This window comes from Dermacentor andersoni, chromosome 2, assembly GCF_023375885.2.
Source record: "Dermacentor andersoni chromosome 2, qqDerAnde1_hic_scaffold, whole genome shotgun sequence".
Taxonomy (NCBI): Eukaryota; Metazoa; Arthropoda; class Arachnida; order Ixodida; family Ixodidae; genus Dermacentor; species Dermacentor andersoni.
In genome coordinates, this window is record NC_092815.1 from 224,470,104 (window position 1) to 224,487,716 (window position 17,613).

A 17,613-nucleotide genomic window follows, 5' to 3' on the forward strand; every position below is an offset into this window, starting at 1 on the left:
TGTTTTCCCGCATAGCGCATCCCCTGATATGCTGCTTCTCCCGCACGGCTCGCGTGGCCTGGCGCCCGCGGCGCTCGGAGTGGTACAAGCGCGGTGTGAGAGATGGCGCCACCGTCGCGGCGGGGTTACTCGGGCGCCGAGGGACAGGCGCTTGCTCTCTTTCCCGGCGGGTCGGCGAACAGAGCCGGACGTTCCGCGCGCGCGGCGACCGATGCTTCTGCGAGACCGCCTCGCGTAGCGGCCTTCGAGCGCGCCTCCGTTGGCGTGACCGAACACGCGGACGACCAGGCGTTGGGATCCAGCATGGGGCGAACATATTCGCTCGCTCGCGGTGAGTCGGACTTCTAGATTTGTCGCGCGCCCATCGGCATGTTTTGGGGATAGCAACTCGGCTAGGAGGCATTGATCTATGAAAGGTGCAATAAATGCCCTTGTGATTGTTTGCACTACTGTGTACTGTCGTTCCTTTGTCCCAAGAGTACGGAGGAAGAACCCCGTATCTCCCACACGCTAGACTGTCAATATATGTCTTGTTCAAAATGTTAAAATGTAAATAAATCCTGTTCACCGAGTTCCTCTCTACGACCGTCAACTCCTTCAAATGGTGGCAGCGGCGAGGTCGTCCGACGACTCCTACATCTGGTTGACAGCGGTAGGATCGTCCTACAACTCTGACAGCACCCGCTACTGGCAGTCCTGAACTGAAATGCAAGCAGTTAGGATGAAGGAAACTGCTTTCATAGTTCAGTTCTGGCCTTAGCAACTTGAAATCAACTACACTTCACTTTGCATGGCGCATACACAGTAAGCGGCAAGCGGTGACATTGCGCCGTGCCAACATCTGTACGTCACCATGCCCGTAAGCTGCCGTTCGCATTTGTCACGTAGATGGGTGGGTCTGTGCTTGTTGTTACGCTGACACATTTATCAATCCCAGACATTCACTGTTGACCTCTGTGTCAAACGAGAGACGGTGCATGGTGCAGTCGGTGTACAGCAGCATAGACAACCATCTCGCTCAGTTATACCACCGGTGGCAGTGATGGCATCCACCTTTTCGCAAGAGAACAACACGGCCTATAAATGAGCGCATATGCCAGCACAGTTTTCTCTAATAATGCTTTATGGCATGCACAAACTGCAAGTATGATGGAGTTAAAGAAATGCAAAAATAAGTAACAAATTAACAGCCTTTAATATCTTGATCACAATTGCTGTTGTTTAAGTGGTTTGGCCAGTCATATTGACTCGTCTCACAGTGGAACAACACGATACATATGCGCACATATGTATGCTTTGCTACGTTTTGTGATTATTTCACATGAGCAATGCATCTTTTCCGCAATACTTGGCGCTAACAACGATCTGTGGCTGTAGATGTCGATGCAAGCAAGTGCGCCTCTTTGATAAATACGATGCAGAAGACTGCGCTTGCAGGCTTCTTGAATATGCGAAATGTCTAAATAATGTGCAAAAGAGACTACAGAAAGTGAGCTCCAAGTGCAGAGATGGATGGATGGATGGATGGATGAAAAACTTTATTAGGGTCCTTTAGGGCGTGCCCTAGCACGCAGCGGGCCGCTCCCACGTCGGGACAGAGAGGCCGAGCCTCTCCGCTGCGTCGCGGGTCCGTTGGACAGCCCATAACTGTTCTTCGAGGTTGGGGCTGTGTAGGACAGCATCCCAGCGTGAAGTAGTGTTACTATCATCGCCGCGTAACGCGGGACATCGCCAGAGCATGTGAGGTAAGTTCGCTAAGTCATTGCATAGTGCACATGCATTTGTCGTCTGAATTTTGGGCTACATCTTGTGAAGAAGTAGGGGGTTTGGGTATGCCCCCGTCTGTAGAAGCCTTAGTGTCAAAGCTTGAGGTCTATTGAGTTTGCAATGTGGGAGGGGGTAGATCCTCCGAGCCAAGTAAAAGTGCTTAGTAATTTCGGTGTACGAGGAAGGAGAGTCCCGATTGTCAGTACCCCGGGCGTCACGCTGCCCGGTAGCTACGCGGTTGATGATCCCTCGCGCAGCTCCGTGTGCAGACTCATTGAGGTTGGGCGGGGCACCCTCGATCTGTCCCATGTGGGCTGGAAACCAGATTAATGTGTGTGGCGTGATCTCTTTGCTTCCTAATATCCCTAGGGCCAGCTCGGATATGGTTCCCTTGGCAAATGCCCTAACTGCTGCTATCGAGTCACTGTAGATTGATGTCCTCTTGTTGTCCAATAAGGCCATCGCTATTGCAGCCTGCTCTGCGATTTCAGAGGATGTCGTCCAAATCGAGATTGCGTTCGTTATTTGGCTTTCATGATTTACGCTAACTACAGCAAAGGCCTGTCCGTCGGCGTAGCGCGCTGCGTCTACGAAACTGTTCTGCGAAGCCCGTTCACGAGCCTTTTCCAGGAGAGCCTTCGCGCGTGCCCGACCACCGATGACAAACTCCAAAGCAGCCGTGTTGGCAGACGGAACTCAGTGTGCCTTTATCGGCCACACTGTTTGCACAAGGGCACACTCAGGCTTGCTCACCCAGTAGTTGGCGAGTGATAAATGGTTTCCAGGAACGACATGCAGCCCCGGAGTAGCCATTAATAATGATTAGTGATCCACGAAACGCACTACCGACCCACACTCAACGTGGGCGCAGGTACGCAAATCAACTAGCGAATGCCCCGGCACCCTTCCAAAACGTTTCCAGCCGTGTGCGGCAGAGGGCAGCACAGGAAAATGAAAAAGGCGGGTTGTGTGCGCCGCAACTGAACGCGCGCTCCGAACAACGACCCCCAATCGTGCCCTTGGTTCATTGATCGATTTGCAGAAGTTATTGACGAGCTTTTACATAATATTATGTATCAAAATCTGGCTATATCGAACTATCTTGCGATCACCGCACTGTTCGATATATCTAGGTTCAACTGTAGCAGTTAAAGATATTTTTATTCTTGCTTTATCCAAGCCGCAGCAATAGAGTAACGTGCTGTGGCAATGGAGCGACCGAAAGCATCTCCGCTGCAAGCGCTATGGTCTGAAGAGAGAGCCAGCCACACCGACTGCTGAACTTACTGAAGCCTGAATTGAAGCGCTGCAGAGGGGAACACATACAGACGCTGACAAAAAAACAAAAAACAAACAAGAAATGAACACAGACCCTGTGTGAATGTACAGCTCTAGCAAAACCTGCCTGCATGATTTAAGAAGCAAGTCAAAAGGACACAAGCTAAACTGCCTCATCAGGAGAGTTGGCACTCCGTGTTGTCCACTCATAGCATGGAGGGCATGGTGCATGGAACCATTGGTGGAGGAGTAGGTCAATGAGTAAGAGGATCCATGGTGACATAGTAGAGCGTAAAAGCTACAAAGGCTGTCTGTGGCCTATGAATGGAAACCAACTTGACCAACTTGTCAAATTATTGTACTAGTACTGTGGAACCCCACTGATACATTCCTCACCGTTGCGTCTTCCTGGCTGTTGCACCTACTCTTCACAGTCCCAACCTAAAGCCCATTAGCTCCCATGTATTATGTTCCCATTTGATAAATAGCCATTGTGTAATGCTCCCGCATCTTACGTTGCATTTGAATGTGGCAGTCACATACATTTAGTGATACAAAGGCAAATTTTCTCTTGCACATTGCTACAAGGACAATAAAGGTATACTCGCAGTTAAGCTTGACAAGCCCTGCCAGGAAAACAATTATCAGTCCCAAGTAGCGTGTCTCGGTGCGATTGTGGTTTTTGGCAGTTCTTTTAAATCAGCTTCGCCACAATACAGCTGTATTATGCGGTGAGGCATTTTAAAAGTGATATGGGGTCACTGTTACGAAACAGTCTGTATCCCTAAATTATAAACACGTGCGCACACTGTCTTCAGTCACAGTACAGGCAGTGAGACATCTAATAACTGTACTAGCAGCCATTCAGAGCTGTTCCTGATGTTACTATGGTGATTTGAGTCCTTCCTCACTGTTACATTCTCTCAGCTGTTACGTTTCTTTTTCGCAGTCCCTTGAAAAATGTGCCAACTGGGATTTACTGCATTAAATACTGTATTCCCCTCCCCCGCTGCAATGTGTGTGAATTGTGACCAACATGCTAGTCACATGAAGGGGGATGATGTGTCGGCGAACTATAATTAGCCACTTGACTGCCCTCCACACTGCTTGGATGTATCACAAAGTATATCTATGAATACGAATGGAAAAACTCAATGCCAATCTCAGCGTCAACAGCTTTAATGGTAAAAGCACACCTTGTGGCACTAAATAAGTGCTGTCTAGTGTGAATCAAATAAATGCTGTCACACTAATAAGAATTAATAGGTGAGACACAACAATAATTCAATATGAAAAATAAGTTTCATGAAAATCAGCAAGGTGGAGAAAGTTCCATGAAAAGTAAAAAAATGTCATTCACCCGACAGTAGCACAAAGGTACAAGAAAATAGGTTTCCTTCACAGCTTAATCCCATTGTCAGGTGGATGACGATATTTCCCTTTCGTGAAGTGTCATCTACTCATGGAAACCTAAAACTAGCTGGCCCAAAGCTCAGCCTGCATTGACTCACCTCATCTCCTTCAATTTTTTCTCCAGTTTAGCTGTCTGTGTGTTCCATATGAAGAGTGTTCCATCGTGGGAGCCCACAGCCACGTAGCTTGCATCAGGACTGAACTTTGCCCTCGTCCAATCACAGGCCACCTTGAAGCTGTCATCCCTGCAGTGAACGCATATGGGGGATACAATAAATGGAAAAACACAAAAGGATTTCTGCTGCGCAATGAAAGAAAATATGCAGCTTCTCACCCGAGTCACATGCGTTGAGAACCAGAACATTTTATTGAGAAACACAGAGGCCAAGTTCTTGGCCTGTTTAGTATAATATGAGAGTGAGTGGCCCATGGGCAAGAGTGGGGTCAGCACTGATCAACACTTCAAGAAGAAAAATTTGAAACTGAAAAATGCCAATTGTGAACGGTCAGTTAAGAGTAAGATAGTTCAGGACCAACTGTTACCTAGCTAGTTCTCTATTAAATTACACAGAAATGCAAAGCATTTGCACGTTAGAAAACTACTGAACAATCTGAATGAAATTTCCCGGGTTTAAGAGAGAAAGATACATTTTAGTGGTGGAACAGCTGCACCAATTGTGCCTTTTGGGCCATCCTGCACCAAAACGACATTTTAGTGGAAAGTTGTGCCAAGCCTGCGCCGAAGCATGCATAAGAGCGAAACCATCCTTCCGTCGATGCTTCACAGCTATCAAAGCTGAAATCAAAACCAACAGCACGCTATCATCATCAATCATAGAAGGAAGCAGAGGCCCGTCCACTGATCTGTAATATAGTGGCACTAAAGTAAGTGTTGTCTAGTGTGAATCAAATAAATGCTGTCATACTAATAAGAATTAATAGGTTAGACATAACAGTATAGTGAGTAACTCTAGAGATGGGTGCTCAGTACACCCGTCTGTTCATGAGAAACTGAAACTGTCTCACTGAACTCTATTTCTCACTATATAGTGAGAAACTCTATGGGCCCGTTGGAGTCATTCGGTTCATCATTCGCACATATTTCTCTGACGGACGTGCAATGTAGTACCGCTGTACCATCTTAGTGGTGCTTTATTTCGGACCTGCGTGATAACGCGGAATCTGCCAAACGAGTATATATGTCACATTTTAGGATTAAACGTAAGCTGATTCGATGTTTAAAGGCGATAGTGGGGCTTTGCAAAAGAGCTTCTGCGAGAAGAATCTCAGGTGGTGCATAGTTAAGAATGGTATTAGCGAATGAGGTTGAATGTGGTACATGGCGAGAGCCGCCACATCGATGGGTGCTGCCACGTTCAAAAAGCAAAGCTTTTTCGTTGTGTCTTTGTTGCCGTGTTATTTGGCTATTTCGGTGAAATAGTATCGCCGACACCAATGTGAAACCCTATTTGTGTCTTGCGCATGCACAGTGGCGTCGCTGCTTTTTTTTTCTGCCCCTATTCGAAAACTCCCTAATGTGCATGGCTCGACATGAGTATATTGCATGATATCATGTTCAGTGCAGGCCCGCAGACTAGATTGGCCTTGCGGTGAGCCTTTGCCCACAAGCTCTGACTGTTGCACTGTGCTGCATCCTCACTTAATTATCCTCTGCACTGTATCAATGAATGCAGCCATGGTGCCCTTTGTGAGTCATGGTGTGGAGGACCATCGCATCCTTTCCTGACTGCACTTGCAGGGCAAGCCTCACGCAAATCCGTGTCTACAACATATAGACTATATCAGTTAAAATCTGCATGGTATATGGTAAGCACATGTGCATTGGACCCTGTGCCAAAAGTGCTTGCTGCTGAGCCAAATCGGCCCTTTGCCTGCGCCCAGACCTGCACCGAAATGTGAAATGGCTATTCCACCACTGAAATTCTCACATTTTTATAATAACTGCCATCATAAATACAAATATATTGCTACACGCGTGTGATATTTGCTTGTTTGAAGGAGGTGCATGGGCTCCATCACTCGAACAAAGAGCATAACTCGCGCAGTGAATCTAACCGGTCAGTACTGCAACCGTTGTTGTATATATAACCTGTAAATAGTTGCTTGTCTGACTGACTCGTTCTTCACTTAACATTGTGGTGGAGGTCGAACGTTTCCTATTCTCCTAAGCATCCGCACCGTCGTCTTCTCAGCCACGGCTTCCGATGGAACCACTCCGTTGCCACCTACAGCTGCGGGGCCTACCCCAACGTATGTTACAGTTCCTAGTCTTTGTGATGCTGGGACATTTTCTGGTCAAAATGACGTTGACGTCGACGACTGGCTCAGCATGTATGAGCGTGTTAGCCAAAGCCACCACTGGGACCCTACCATCATGCTTGCCAATGTGATCTTTTATCTGGACGGTACACCGCGTGTCTGGTTCTTGCACCCATGAGGACGAGCTCTCCAGCTGGGACCTTTTCAAAGAGCGGCTTCACGACCTTTTTGGCAACTCGTCAGGTCGCTAACAGGCTGCATGAAAAGAGCTTGCCACCCAGGTCCAGTTGTCGACCGAATCATATGTCTCCTACATACAGGAAGTGCTCGCACTTTGCTGGAAAGTCAACGAGCACATGACCGAGGTTGACAAGGTGGGCCATATTTTAAAAGGCATCGTGGACGACGCCTTAAATTTGCTCGTCTATAATGACGTTTCTACCGTTGACGCCGTCGTCAGACTACTGCTGCTCCGAGGTAGCCAAAAGCCGCCACGTCGTACCACACTTTTCCCGGCTCACAAACACCCCTGCTACGTCCTCTTGCTCCGCTCTTACCGCCACATGACCATTTCAAGAGAATGTCACCTGTATCGTTCGCCAGGAGATTGAAGTGGCGAGTCTCGCCCCCCTTAATCCACGACCCCCTGAAGGTACCTTTGACCAAGTGGCCCCCACTATTTCTGTTATCCAAGCAGTTGTGTGGCAAGAAATTGCAAACCTTGGCATCCCTACCACCTCCTCTGTCTCCCAACTCGATTCGGCACCCATTACAATATCCGCAACCTGTAATGACCAGTATTTCGCTCCCAGACCATGCAATCCTGCTGAATAGTGAACCCCAGACGACAAACCGATCTGCTTCTGCTGCCACCGCGTTGATCATTTATCCCATCACTGCCGCACCACCTTGATGCCGCCGTACTGGAGCTCATTCCCTGCTCCTCGCCCATATGCCGACGCTCGCCGTTATTCCCCTCGCTGTCTGTACCCTACTTCTGATGCCCCCTGATAGCTGCTCCTCCGTGCGATTGCTGTCGCCTCAACGCCATCGTTCCCCTTCACCCCAACCTCGCTGCTTTTCCTCGACAAACCGACAAACGGAAAACTAGGCCATGCAGCTCTTGGAGGTAGTGCTGCATCACGTTCGTTCTTTCCAAATCCTCCGTTGACGCTCCTCACCAACATGAACCTAATTCAAGTTGATGCAGATGGTTTTCCGTTGACGGCATTAATTAATACTGGAGCCCAAGTGTCTATAATGAACACTAACCTATGTCGTTGCCTCAAAAAAGTTCTTCCACCTGCCATCACTTGAGCCGTACGCATCACCAATGGTGCCACTCTTGCCATCAGGGGTATGTGCACTTCTCGCATAGGAATTGCTGGCCGCCACGTTCCAGTCCTGTTCACGGTGCTGACCACTTGCCCTCATGACCTAATCTTCGGGCTCGACTTTCTGACGATGCATTCTGCCCTCATCAACTGTGTCACCGGTACACTGTGCCTAGAGCTTCCTCTTCTTTCAGACGTTCACCCGAAACAACCGAACACTCTCTGCACTACAGCGTTTGTTCACTTACCTCCAAAAGCCCTAACCTTTGTCGAATTGGCCTCAACGGCAACCGTGCCCGACGGCGACTATGTCGTCGCACCTATTTGTGATGTTCTCCTGGGGCGCGACATCTCTGTGCCACACTCCGTCGTAACCCTTGCCGCTAATAGGATGTGCCTCCGCGTTATCAATTTTGGCTTGACGAAGCAAGTGTTACCTGAAGGCATAGTGGTGGCTACGCTCCGGTCAGTGACAGACAACCACGTCACTGCCTTTGCAGGCGATGCGTCTCCAGATCCTCCTGAATACCCTCAGGATTCCTTGAACCTCGACGGCCCATTACATCCCATGGTCCCCCTGGACCTCGCACCTGACCAAGCAGTCACCCTATATCGCCTTCTGCTTTCCTACCGCGACATATTTGACACTGACAATCGACGACTTGGTCAGACGTCCCTTGTTAAGCATCGGATAAACACTGGTGATGCTGTTCCCATTCACCGCCGACCGTATCGCTTGTCCTAGGCAAAGCTGCAAGTTATTTAGCAGGAAGTAAACAAGATGCTCGCCAGAGGCATTGTTGAGCCCTCGTCCAGTCCTCGGGCATCGCCGGTCGTGCTCGTCAAAAAGAAAGATGGCATGTGGTGTTTCTGCATTGATTACCGCCACCTGAACCAAATTACTAAAAAGGACGTTAACCTTTACCACGAATCGACGACACTCTTGACTGTGTTCACGGTGCCAAATACTTTTCGTCCATTGACCTTCAATCTGGTTATTGGCAGATTTCCGTCGATGTGCAAGACCAAGAAAAGACCGCTTTTGTCACTCCAGATGGCCTCTACCAATTCAAGGTTATGCCTTACGGTTTATGCAATGCCCCCGCCACATTTGAACGGATGATCGACTCTCTGCTTCAAGGTTTCAAATGGTCAACTTGCCTTTCTTACCTCGAAGACGTCCTTGTGTTTTCTCCTACATTTGAGACGCACCTTGAGCGTATCGCAGCTATCCTTGACATCTTCCGCAAGGCTGGGCTCCAATTAAACTCATCAAAGTGCCACTTCGGGCGCCGACAGATTACAGTGCTAGGCCACCTCATCGATGCTTCCGGAGTACAACTCGAGCCGGAGAAGGTTCGAGCAGTAACAGCTTTTCCTATACCTCAGTCTGTCAACAATATCCGGAGTTTTGTAAGGCTCTGTTCTTATTTCTGATGGTTTGTGAAAGATTTTGCAGCAATCGCTCGACCACTCACTGGACTTTTGAAGACGGGCCTTTTATGTGGGGTTCCCCTCAGGCTGCCGCATTTCCACACCTTATCACGATTCTCACCAATCCACCGGTCTTGGCCCACTTTCACCCCTCCGCACCTACAGAGGTCCGAACTGATGCCAGTGGTTATGGGATCGGCGCCGTCTTATCGCAACGCCAACACGGACACAACCTCATTATAGCCTATGCTAGCCAGCTCCTGACAACTGCAGAGCACAACTATTCCATTACCGAGCGCGAATGTCTTGCTCTCGTCTGGGCTGTTTCAAAGTTCCACCCATATTTATATGGCAAGCCCTTCTCAGTAATCATAGACCATGATGTGCTCTGTTGGTTTTCGTCGCTCAAGGATCCTACTGGCCAGCTCGGTCGTCGGGCTTTCCGACTACAAGAATATCCCTACACAGTGACTTACAAGTCGGGACGACAACACCAGGACGCAGATTGCCGCTCTCACTACCCAATCGGAGACGAGACCTCTACGTCTGACACTGACACTGATGCCTTTGTTCTCTCTGTTTTCCCCTGCTCCATGTCACCGACGAGCAGCGCCGTGACCCGTCCTTGCGTATCATCATTGAACGCCTGGAATCGTCACTTGCCGACAGTTCCCTTTGCTTACTCACACTTCAAGATGGCATACTCTACTGCTACAACGTTCACCGGTTATTACTCCTTGTGATCCTCAAACACCTTCGCTTGGCTGTTCTCCACGAACTTCATGACCTCCCCACTGCCGGTCATCTGGGTGTGTCACGTACCTACGACCGAATCCACCGACGCTTCTTTTGGCCAGGGCTTGCTCGCTCCATTCGAAGATACGTAGCTGCGTGTGAGAAATGCCAGCGACGCAAGACACCATCGATGCTCCCTGCTGGGTACTCTCAACCACTCGACATTCTCGTGAAACCATTCTTTCGGGTTGGTTTGGACTTACTTGGCCCTTTTCCTCTTTTTACCTCTGGGAACAGGTGGATCGCTGTGGCCATGCATTATGCCACATGCTACGCCATCACCCGAGCGCTTCCTACAAGCTGCGCCACAGATGTCGCCGATTTTCTTCTCCGCGATGTGATTTTATTACATGAAGCTCTGCGACAACTTCTCACTGACCGTGGCCAGACATTCCTATTAAAAGTTATCGCGGACATCGTGCAGTCCTGTGCCACGAGGCACAAGCTATCCACGTCATACCATCCGCAAACAAATGGCCTCACGGAGCGTCTCAATTGCATTCTCACAGACATGCTCGTGAAATATGTCTCTTCGGACCACACTGACTGGGAGCTCGCTCTACCATTTGTCACATTTGCTTATAATTCCTCGTGCCACGACACAGCCGGTTATTCCCCATTTTTCCTTCTGTTCGGCCAAGAACCAGCGCTGCCCCTCGACACAACCCTCCCTGTTCATGCGGCACTGACCAGTGAATATGCACTTGATGCCATCGGCCGCTGTGTCCACGCAAGGGAAATTGCCCGTGACCGCCTACCGAAATCCCAAGACAGTCAAAGGCGTTTGTACGACCAGCGACACCAAGACGTGCACTTCCCACGTGGTTCTTGGGTACTTCTATGGTCTCCGTCACGTCAGGTCGGCTGGTCGTTACACAGGCCCATACCGAGTGCTTCGTGCCGTGACTCCCGTCACCTACGAGATCGCCCCTGACGCCCCATCCGCTTCCCAGTCCAGCGATATGGTGCACGTTACACGACTGAAGCAGTATCACCCTCCCAGTGATGACATTTAGACACTCCGGGATGTCATTTCTGCCGCCAGAGGATTATGCTAGATGCGTGTGACATTTGCTTGTTTGAAGGAGGCGCGCGGGCGCCATGACTCGAGCAAAGAGGAGGAAGAACAAACTGGGCTTGCACTGTGAATGTAACTGGTCAGCGCTGCAACCGCTGTTGTAAATATAACCTATAAATAGTCACTCGTCTTACTGACTCGTCCTACGCGTAACAATATTGAAGCAAATAGTTGAGATCTCAGCTCCAAAAATAAACATTGGAATTCTGCACTAGTTTACAGCTTACACGAAATTTCTAAATTGTTGGCACTAGTTTTGCAAAAGTTCTATTTATGAATTAAATATAATTCAGATCATAAGGAGCCAAGAGGCTTCTCTGCAATTCATTGTAACATATAATATAAAAATGTTATCAATTTAGATGTCCAATACATGCAGTTCAGATAATTGTGACATTGGTTGCTACTGTTTAGTTACAAAGTTTTAAAGGTGATGCTTGTCTTATAAACTTTTTGAACTTCAGCAATCTTGATAAAAAAAAGAGATTGATAGCCTAAATAAAGATATGCTGCACACAATCAATAGCACTGAACTTTTTCTTTTAAATGCAAGAAACACTGTCAAACCAGATTACAATCACATGCAGTTGTAGCTTAATTGTAATGTCTGATGAATAGCTAGCTGGTAATGAAACATCAATCAGTTGGTGGTTAAATGACAATTGCTAGGAAGTGACAGGCTCCCTTGAGCAACTCGTGTGGCATGGGTTCGATTGAAATTGAATGAAGTTGACTTCATTTCTTGTTCAACAGACCCTTTCATTAACGCCGCATCTGTGTCTTTCACGTACCTTCTTCTATCATCTATATGCACTACATAGTACTCCAAGATGTCATACCAACCAGGCCGTATTGCAGCACTGATAGGCTGGAGTCATTAATGATGATGACTCACTTTCCTGATTGCAACATCAGTAGTCCATTCAACCATGCTGTTCATGGGTGTCATAGAAAGCATTATTAAACCAGTAATTAGCTAAGCATTACTAACTAGCAGGGTAGAAACTAATCACTAGGAATATTCTCTGTCCAATGCGCTTAAAATTTATGGCACCATATTGTGATGGTTATTGAGTGAAACATCATTCAATGACTGATTCAATTTTGACTACAAAGCACTTTTAATGCATTAGCATTCTCAGGGTACTGCATGGACTTCCCGAGGTATAACTATTAATGTATGTTTTTATATAACCATTTTCCAGCGAACCTGGGTCACCATGCAGTCCATGGTCGAATGGTTAGAGCATCGTACTGCTATGCTGAGGGAACAGCATTCGAAACCAACCATCGAACCGACGTGAGTCACTGAGTATGTGGCATTCAATGTCTACATATATGTGCCTCTTAAACGAACTTTCCACCTATGTGGGTCACTGTACATGCGGGACTGGGTAGGTACCGCTGTTCGAAGAAACTCTGTGACACCTGCTTGGACTACTAGGTATGTGTGCCATTGGCCTCCACTGTTTGATGCCAACTTGGGTCACTGGGTATGCACCAGTCTGTCACTCTTAGGCAAACATCTTTGACGCCAATGTGGGTAACTAGGCATGTGCCACGGGAATGGGCCACTTTACAGTGACAAAGAAAGATCCTTTAAATTTTTCCAATGTTGGGTGCACCCACGTGACATGGGTTTCTCAAGGATAGCGACCTGATGCTGTAGCAAGTTGCACCACAAATGCACTAGGTACGACCCGTTTTTTATGATGATGATTTACGTATTTTATTGCCACAAGGAGCGCCAAGCAAAAAATAATAAATGGATTGTCGATGATAGAATGTGGTATATTTCAAAGTTGTGAATTAGAATTGTGAACGGTAGATGTAACCTGACAGTGAGAGGCCTAAAACGTAAATGCGGTAAAGTGCGTAAAATGCTCAGGTATTAAAATAATGAGAATGACTAGAGATGTATGCTATGATCATAAAATTCCTATGACAAAAGGATGCTGTAGTAAACACGTAACAGGAGCACTCGTAGCTCACGAGTGACCCCTTGGACACAAGGTCCGGGAGGCACAGGCTTTAGAAAAATGATATCGCAGCAGCAGCCTCTAGTGAGAGGATGTATGTGCTACGAATCCCTTAGCCAAGGTTGAAAGACTGGGCGCGTTGGTATAGCATATTAGAGGTTGGATTGCGCAACATTTTGACGAGACACGCAGAAGAGAAACACACACCACAGAGCACTACTTGCAACAATAGTTTTATTCCCTTGTCAATGGAATAAATACAGGAAGATACTCAAAGGGGGAGCGAAAAAAACTTTACGAACAGGGCCAATCCAATCCACCAATGCCAAACTGGCTTTTCACGTGATCAATTTTGCTGCACTCAACATCGCCAAAAAAAAGGAACAAGGATACAAAATTTAAGATTAGTGCGTGAGGAAATCTATTTCTTTCACACTAAGGGAAAAAGATGGCATGCTTACGCACATACTTCCCACATGCGCAATCTCAGTGGCTTCGATTACCTCTCGCGTCAGTTGTCTGCCATCTTTGCTCACAATATTGCATTTTTTTAAAGAATGGCCAACATTTGCAATCTCTACAATGTATCCCAAGATGTCCCGCAACTGCTTTTGAAACATTATAATCATGCTCCTTTAATCTTTCGTTCAAACATCGTCCAGTCTGTCCGATGTACTTTCTGCTGCACTGAATTGGAATTGAATATACCACTTCTTCGGTGCAGTCGACGAACTTCTTTCCGTGTTGTGTTTCACAACCTCGTTTCTGCATAGCACCTGGGTTTACTTTCACATACATGCTCAGCAATTTTTCCAGTGCGGAGGACACCACTTTTACATTGCATCTTTTACCAATTTTCTTTGTACGGTGCGCGATTGAATGAATGTATGGCATCACCGCTATTTTTTCACGTGTGCTTGGACCGCAAGGCTCCCTCCCAGATAATGATGCCCTAGTTCCGATTTCCTTGAGCAATTAAATTATGGGGTTTTACATGCCAAAACCACTTTCTGATTATGAGGCACGCCGTAGTGGAGGACTACGGAAATTTTGACCACCTGGGGTTCTTTAACGTGCACCTAAATCTAAGTACACGGGTGTTTTCGCATTTCGCCCCCATCGAAATGCGGCCGCCATGGCCGGGATTCGATCCCGCGACCTCGTGCTCAGCAGCCTAACACCATAGCTTCCTTGAGCAATGATTGTGCCACCAATACTAATACATGGAAAGGATAACCAGCTACCGTGAGCCTGCGTGTTTGCTCCCGAAAGCTATCAGCAATGCCATGATGGCAAGACTTTTGTAACATGTTTTTGTACCAAGACTTAACTATGGGTTGTTTTACGATTTTCGAATGCGCAGATTTGAATGGCAAAAGAAGCATATTTGCGCGCGGTTTATATTGTCAACAACAATGACTAAATCCCAGACCTAGCTTTAAGTCAAGAAACCTAAGTGATCCACCGTCTGGCTCTTCACTTGTGATCACCAATGGGTTTACAGTCTCTGAAAATTCTTTCTAGGTAAGAGAGAATTTTCCATAGTTAAGTCTTGCTACAAAAACACGTTACAAAAATTGTGCCTTCATAGCATTGCTGACAGCTTTCGGGAGCAAACACGCAGGCTCACGGTGGCTGGTTATCCTTTCCATGTATTAGTATCTGTGCCAAAATCACACGTTCGGCGTCAACATCACTGCTAATTAACGTCAATCAAAGCAAATAGCATAGAAAGCTTTGCTTACATCAATTCTCAGTGTGTGGGATCCGCATATTTTGATCTTGTCTCCTCCAACTAAGGAAATAAAATTTATTCGAATTGAATTGAACAGGATCAAGCATTTTTAGGGCACTCAGTGTAGCAGACTGATACACCACAGCCCCGTAGCCTAACGCAATCGTATGAGACTTTTGCAGATTCATTAAGCATTTTCTGTCACTGGCCTAGTTTGTGCAGAAGAGAATTTTCAGTTTGTTTATTTTTTCAGGCACTTGCCCTTGAGGCATTTAATGTGGGGCATGAAACTCAGTTTCGAATTGAGTATGACACCCAAGAATTTATGTTATTTGACCACAGGAACGTGCTGTCTTTGCAATTCAATAGTGGGATCAGGCAGCAGTCCTCTCTGTCTCTCTTGACAAAAGAGGAGCTTTTATGTGGATTGACCTTGAACCCATTATTTGGATACTTTGTTCAGCCTAAGCTGAATTTCCCTCTGAATGACTGCAAGGTTACACGATTTAAAACCTACCTGTACATCGTCTACGTAAATAGAATAGAAAATGGATAGACGTAGTGAAGAACTGAGTGCATTCATCTCCACAATAAAAAGCGTACAGCTGAGCTTGCCTCCCTGGGGTACCCCAGTTTTTTGTGTAAAGGAATGCAAGAGTGTCTTACCTAATTTCACACAGAAAGTTTGTTTCAAAAGTAACTCTCAATAGCATGCAGCATGTTCCCAATGATACCCATTCCTGACAGGTGTCGGAAGATTCCACAGTGCCTCATCGTGTAATAGGCCTGTTCCATGTTAAATATTTATAAAGAGAACTGTTTATGGACAAGAGCATCACGAATATTAGCCTTGACAAGCACGAGATGGTCGGTAATTGACAGGCTTTCTCGAAATCCATACTGATACGGATCAAGCATTTTGTTCGATTCAAGGTAATCTAGAAGGCAACAATTTATCATTTTTTCAAACAACTCGCAGAGGCAACTTGTAAGCGCAATCAGGCAACAACTTGTCCCTGAAGCAGGATCTTAACACTGTTTCACAACTGGGATGACGATAGCTTATTTCCCTGCTGTTGGAAGATGCCCAGCTGCTCAGATAGTATTAAAGAGTGTGAGCAGTGTGATTTCTGTGTCAGTGTGAAAGTGTTTGTGTGTGTGTTGTTTAGTGGCACAAGGGCCAGGTATGGCCAAAGAGCGCCATGCCAGTTTTAGTGGGTTCACACTGGAACGATGAATTCTGAGAACTAGATGAGACGTGGCAGTAAAGGAGCCTAAATATAGTCAACCTAAAGTGCGTAAGATATACATGTAGTAAGATTACGGCAATGACTAATGAGGTGTACTATGAACACAAGAAGTGCAGTGCAAAAGAATGATACGACATAGAAAATATGTCAGATGCAAGGATTGGCAAGAAACACTAGTGCTTCTTGCCAATCCGTTCCGTTCCCGTTTGTAACACTCTCAATGTGGAAGATTGAGGTCTAGTTAGCTGTGGGTGTGGCAGCGGGAATTGCCTGCGCCCAAGCTGATAGTGTTTAACTATTTCATTAAAAGATAGTAGAGGAAGCAAATCTTTATGCAAGTGCAAGAAAGGCAGTGAGCTTTGACAATTTTAAGTTCTTACTAGGCGCAAGCAACCCCTGTTCTAATTTAACCAAACATTGCACGAGACCTTCGTCGCTGCCCCTGCATTCAACCTTATTTCACAGCAGGCGTAGGTATTCCCACGTCTGCACCATAGTTGGCACTTCACATGGCTCTTCCTCTGCCAGCTCTTCGTCCTCGTCGGCGCCACCAACAGCGTCAATTATTATCTGCACATCCGTCGCTGGGGCGACCACAGGAGCAGCAGCATCAGCCAACGCGATTGTCTCCAAGTTGCCTTCTACCTCTTGGCGAGCAATTTTATGAACAGCCTCGTACAGATCTCTGCAAGTCTGGTCATCGTCAGGCTGGTTATCGTCACGGTTACTGACGATGGCACTGGAAAAGCCAGTGTGCGCAAAGCAGTTGGCAACCTCTGAACGTGCGAGTTCTTTCAGTGAAAAGTTCAGCAAATGGATCGCACTAAGCAAATCAATGTTGTACCTCGTGCTGGCGTCATACGCTGTGAGCGTGCGCTGCAAAAGAGCCTTGCAGTACAGCTTCCGGGTGGTCTCAATGATGCACTCATCTATTGATTGCAGTACTGCGGTTGTGTTTGCAGGCGAAAATTCCACAGCAAACGCCTTGAGATTGTCTATCTTCCTGCGGCTCAGACAATTATCAATTATGAAAAGCACTTGCCAATTCCTTGCGTTGAACCATCTATCCAGAAGGCACAGATAGTTTTCAAAAATAGCAGCAGCCATCTATGCTCGCTTGTTACTTCTGTAGATGCATTCCTTAGGAATAGTTGCATTTCGCAAGCACTGCGGCTTCTCTGCCTTCCCCAGTATCAACAAGGGAAGCTTGTCCTCACCTGTTGCATTGGCACCAAACAGCACCGTGACAGACACGCTCCTTGCTCTATTT

At 46.9% G+C, this 17,613-nt stretch overlaps 1 protein-coding gene across 2 annotated transcripts in view; it reads right to left on the reverse strand.

The window, feature by feature from the left end:
• Positions 1 to 17,613, reverse strand: part of Atg16 (Autophagy-related 16) — a 313,574-nt gene that overhangs the window by 38,195 nt on the left and 257,766 nt on the right. For both annotated transcript variants that reach the window (XM_050186603.3, XM_050186604.3), the window contains one exon: positions 4,557 to 4,703. In XM_050186603.3, the coding sequence (XP_050042560.1) occupies positions 4,557 to 4,703 (147 nt within the window). The remainder of the gene's footprint in view (positions 1 to 4,556; positions 4,704 to 17,613) is intronic.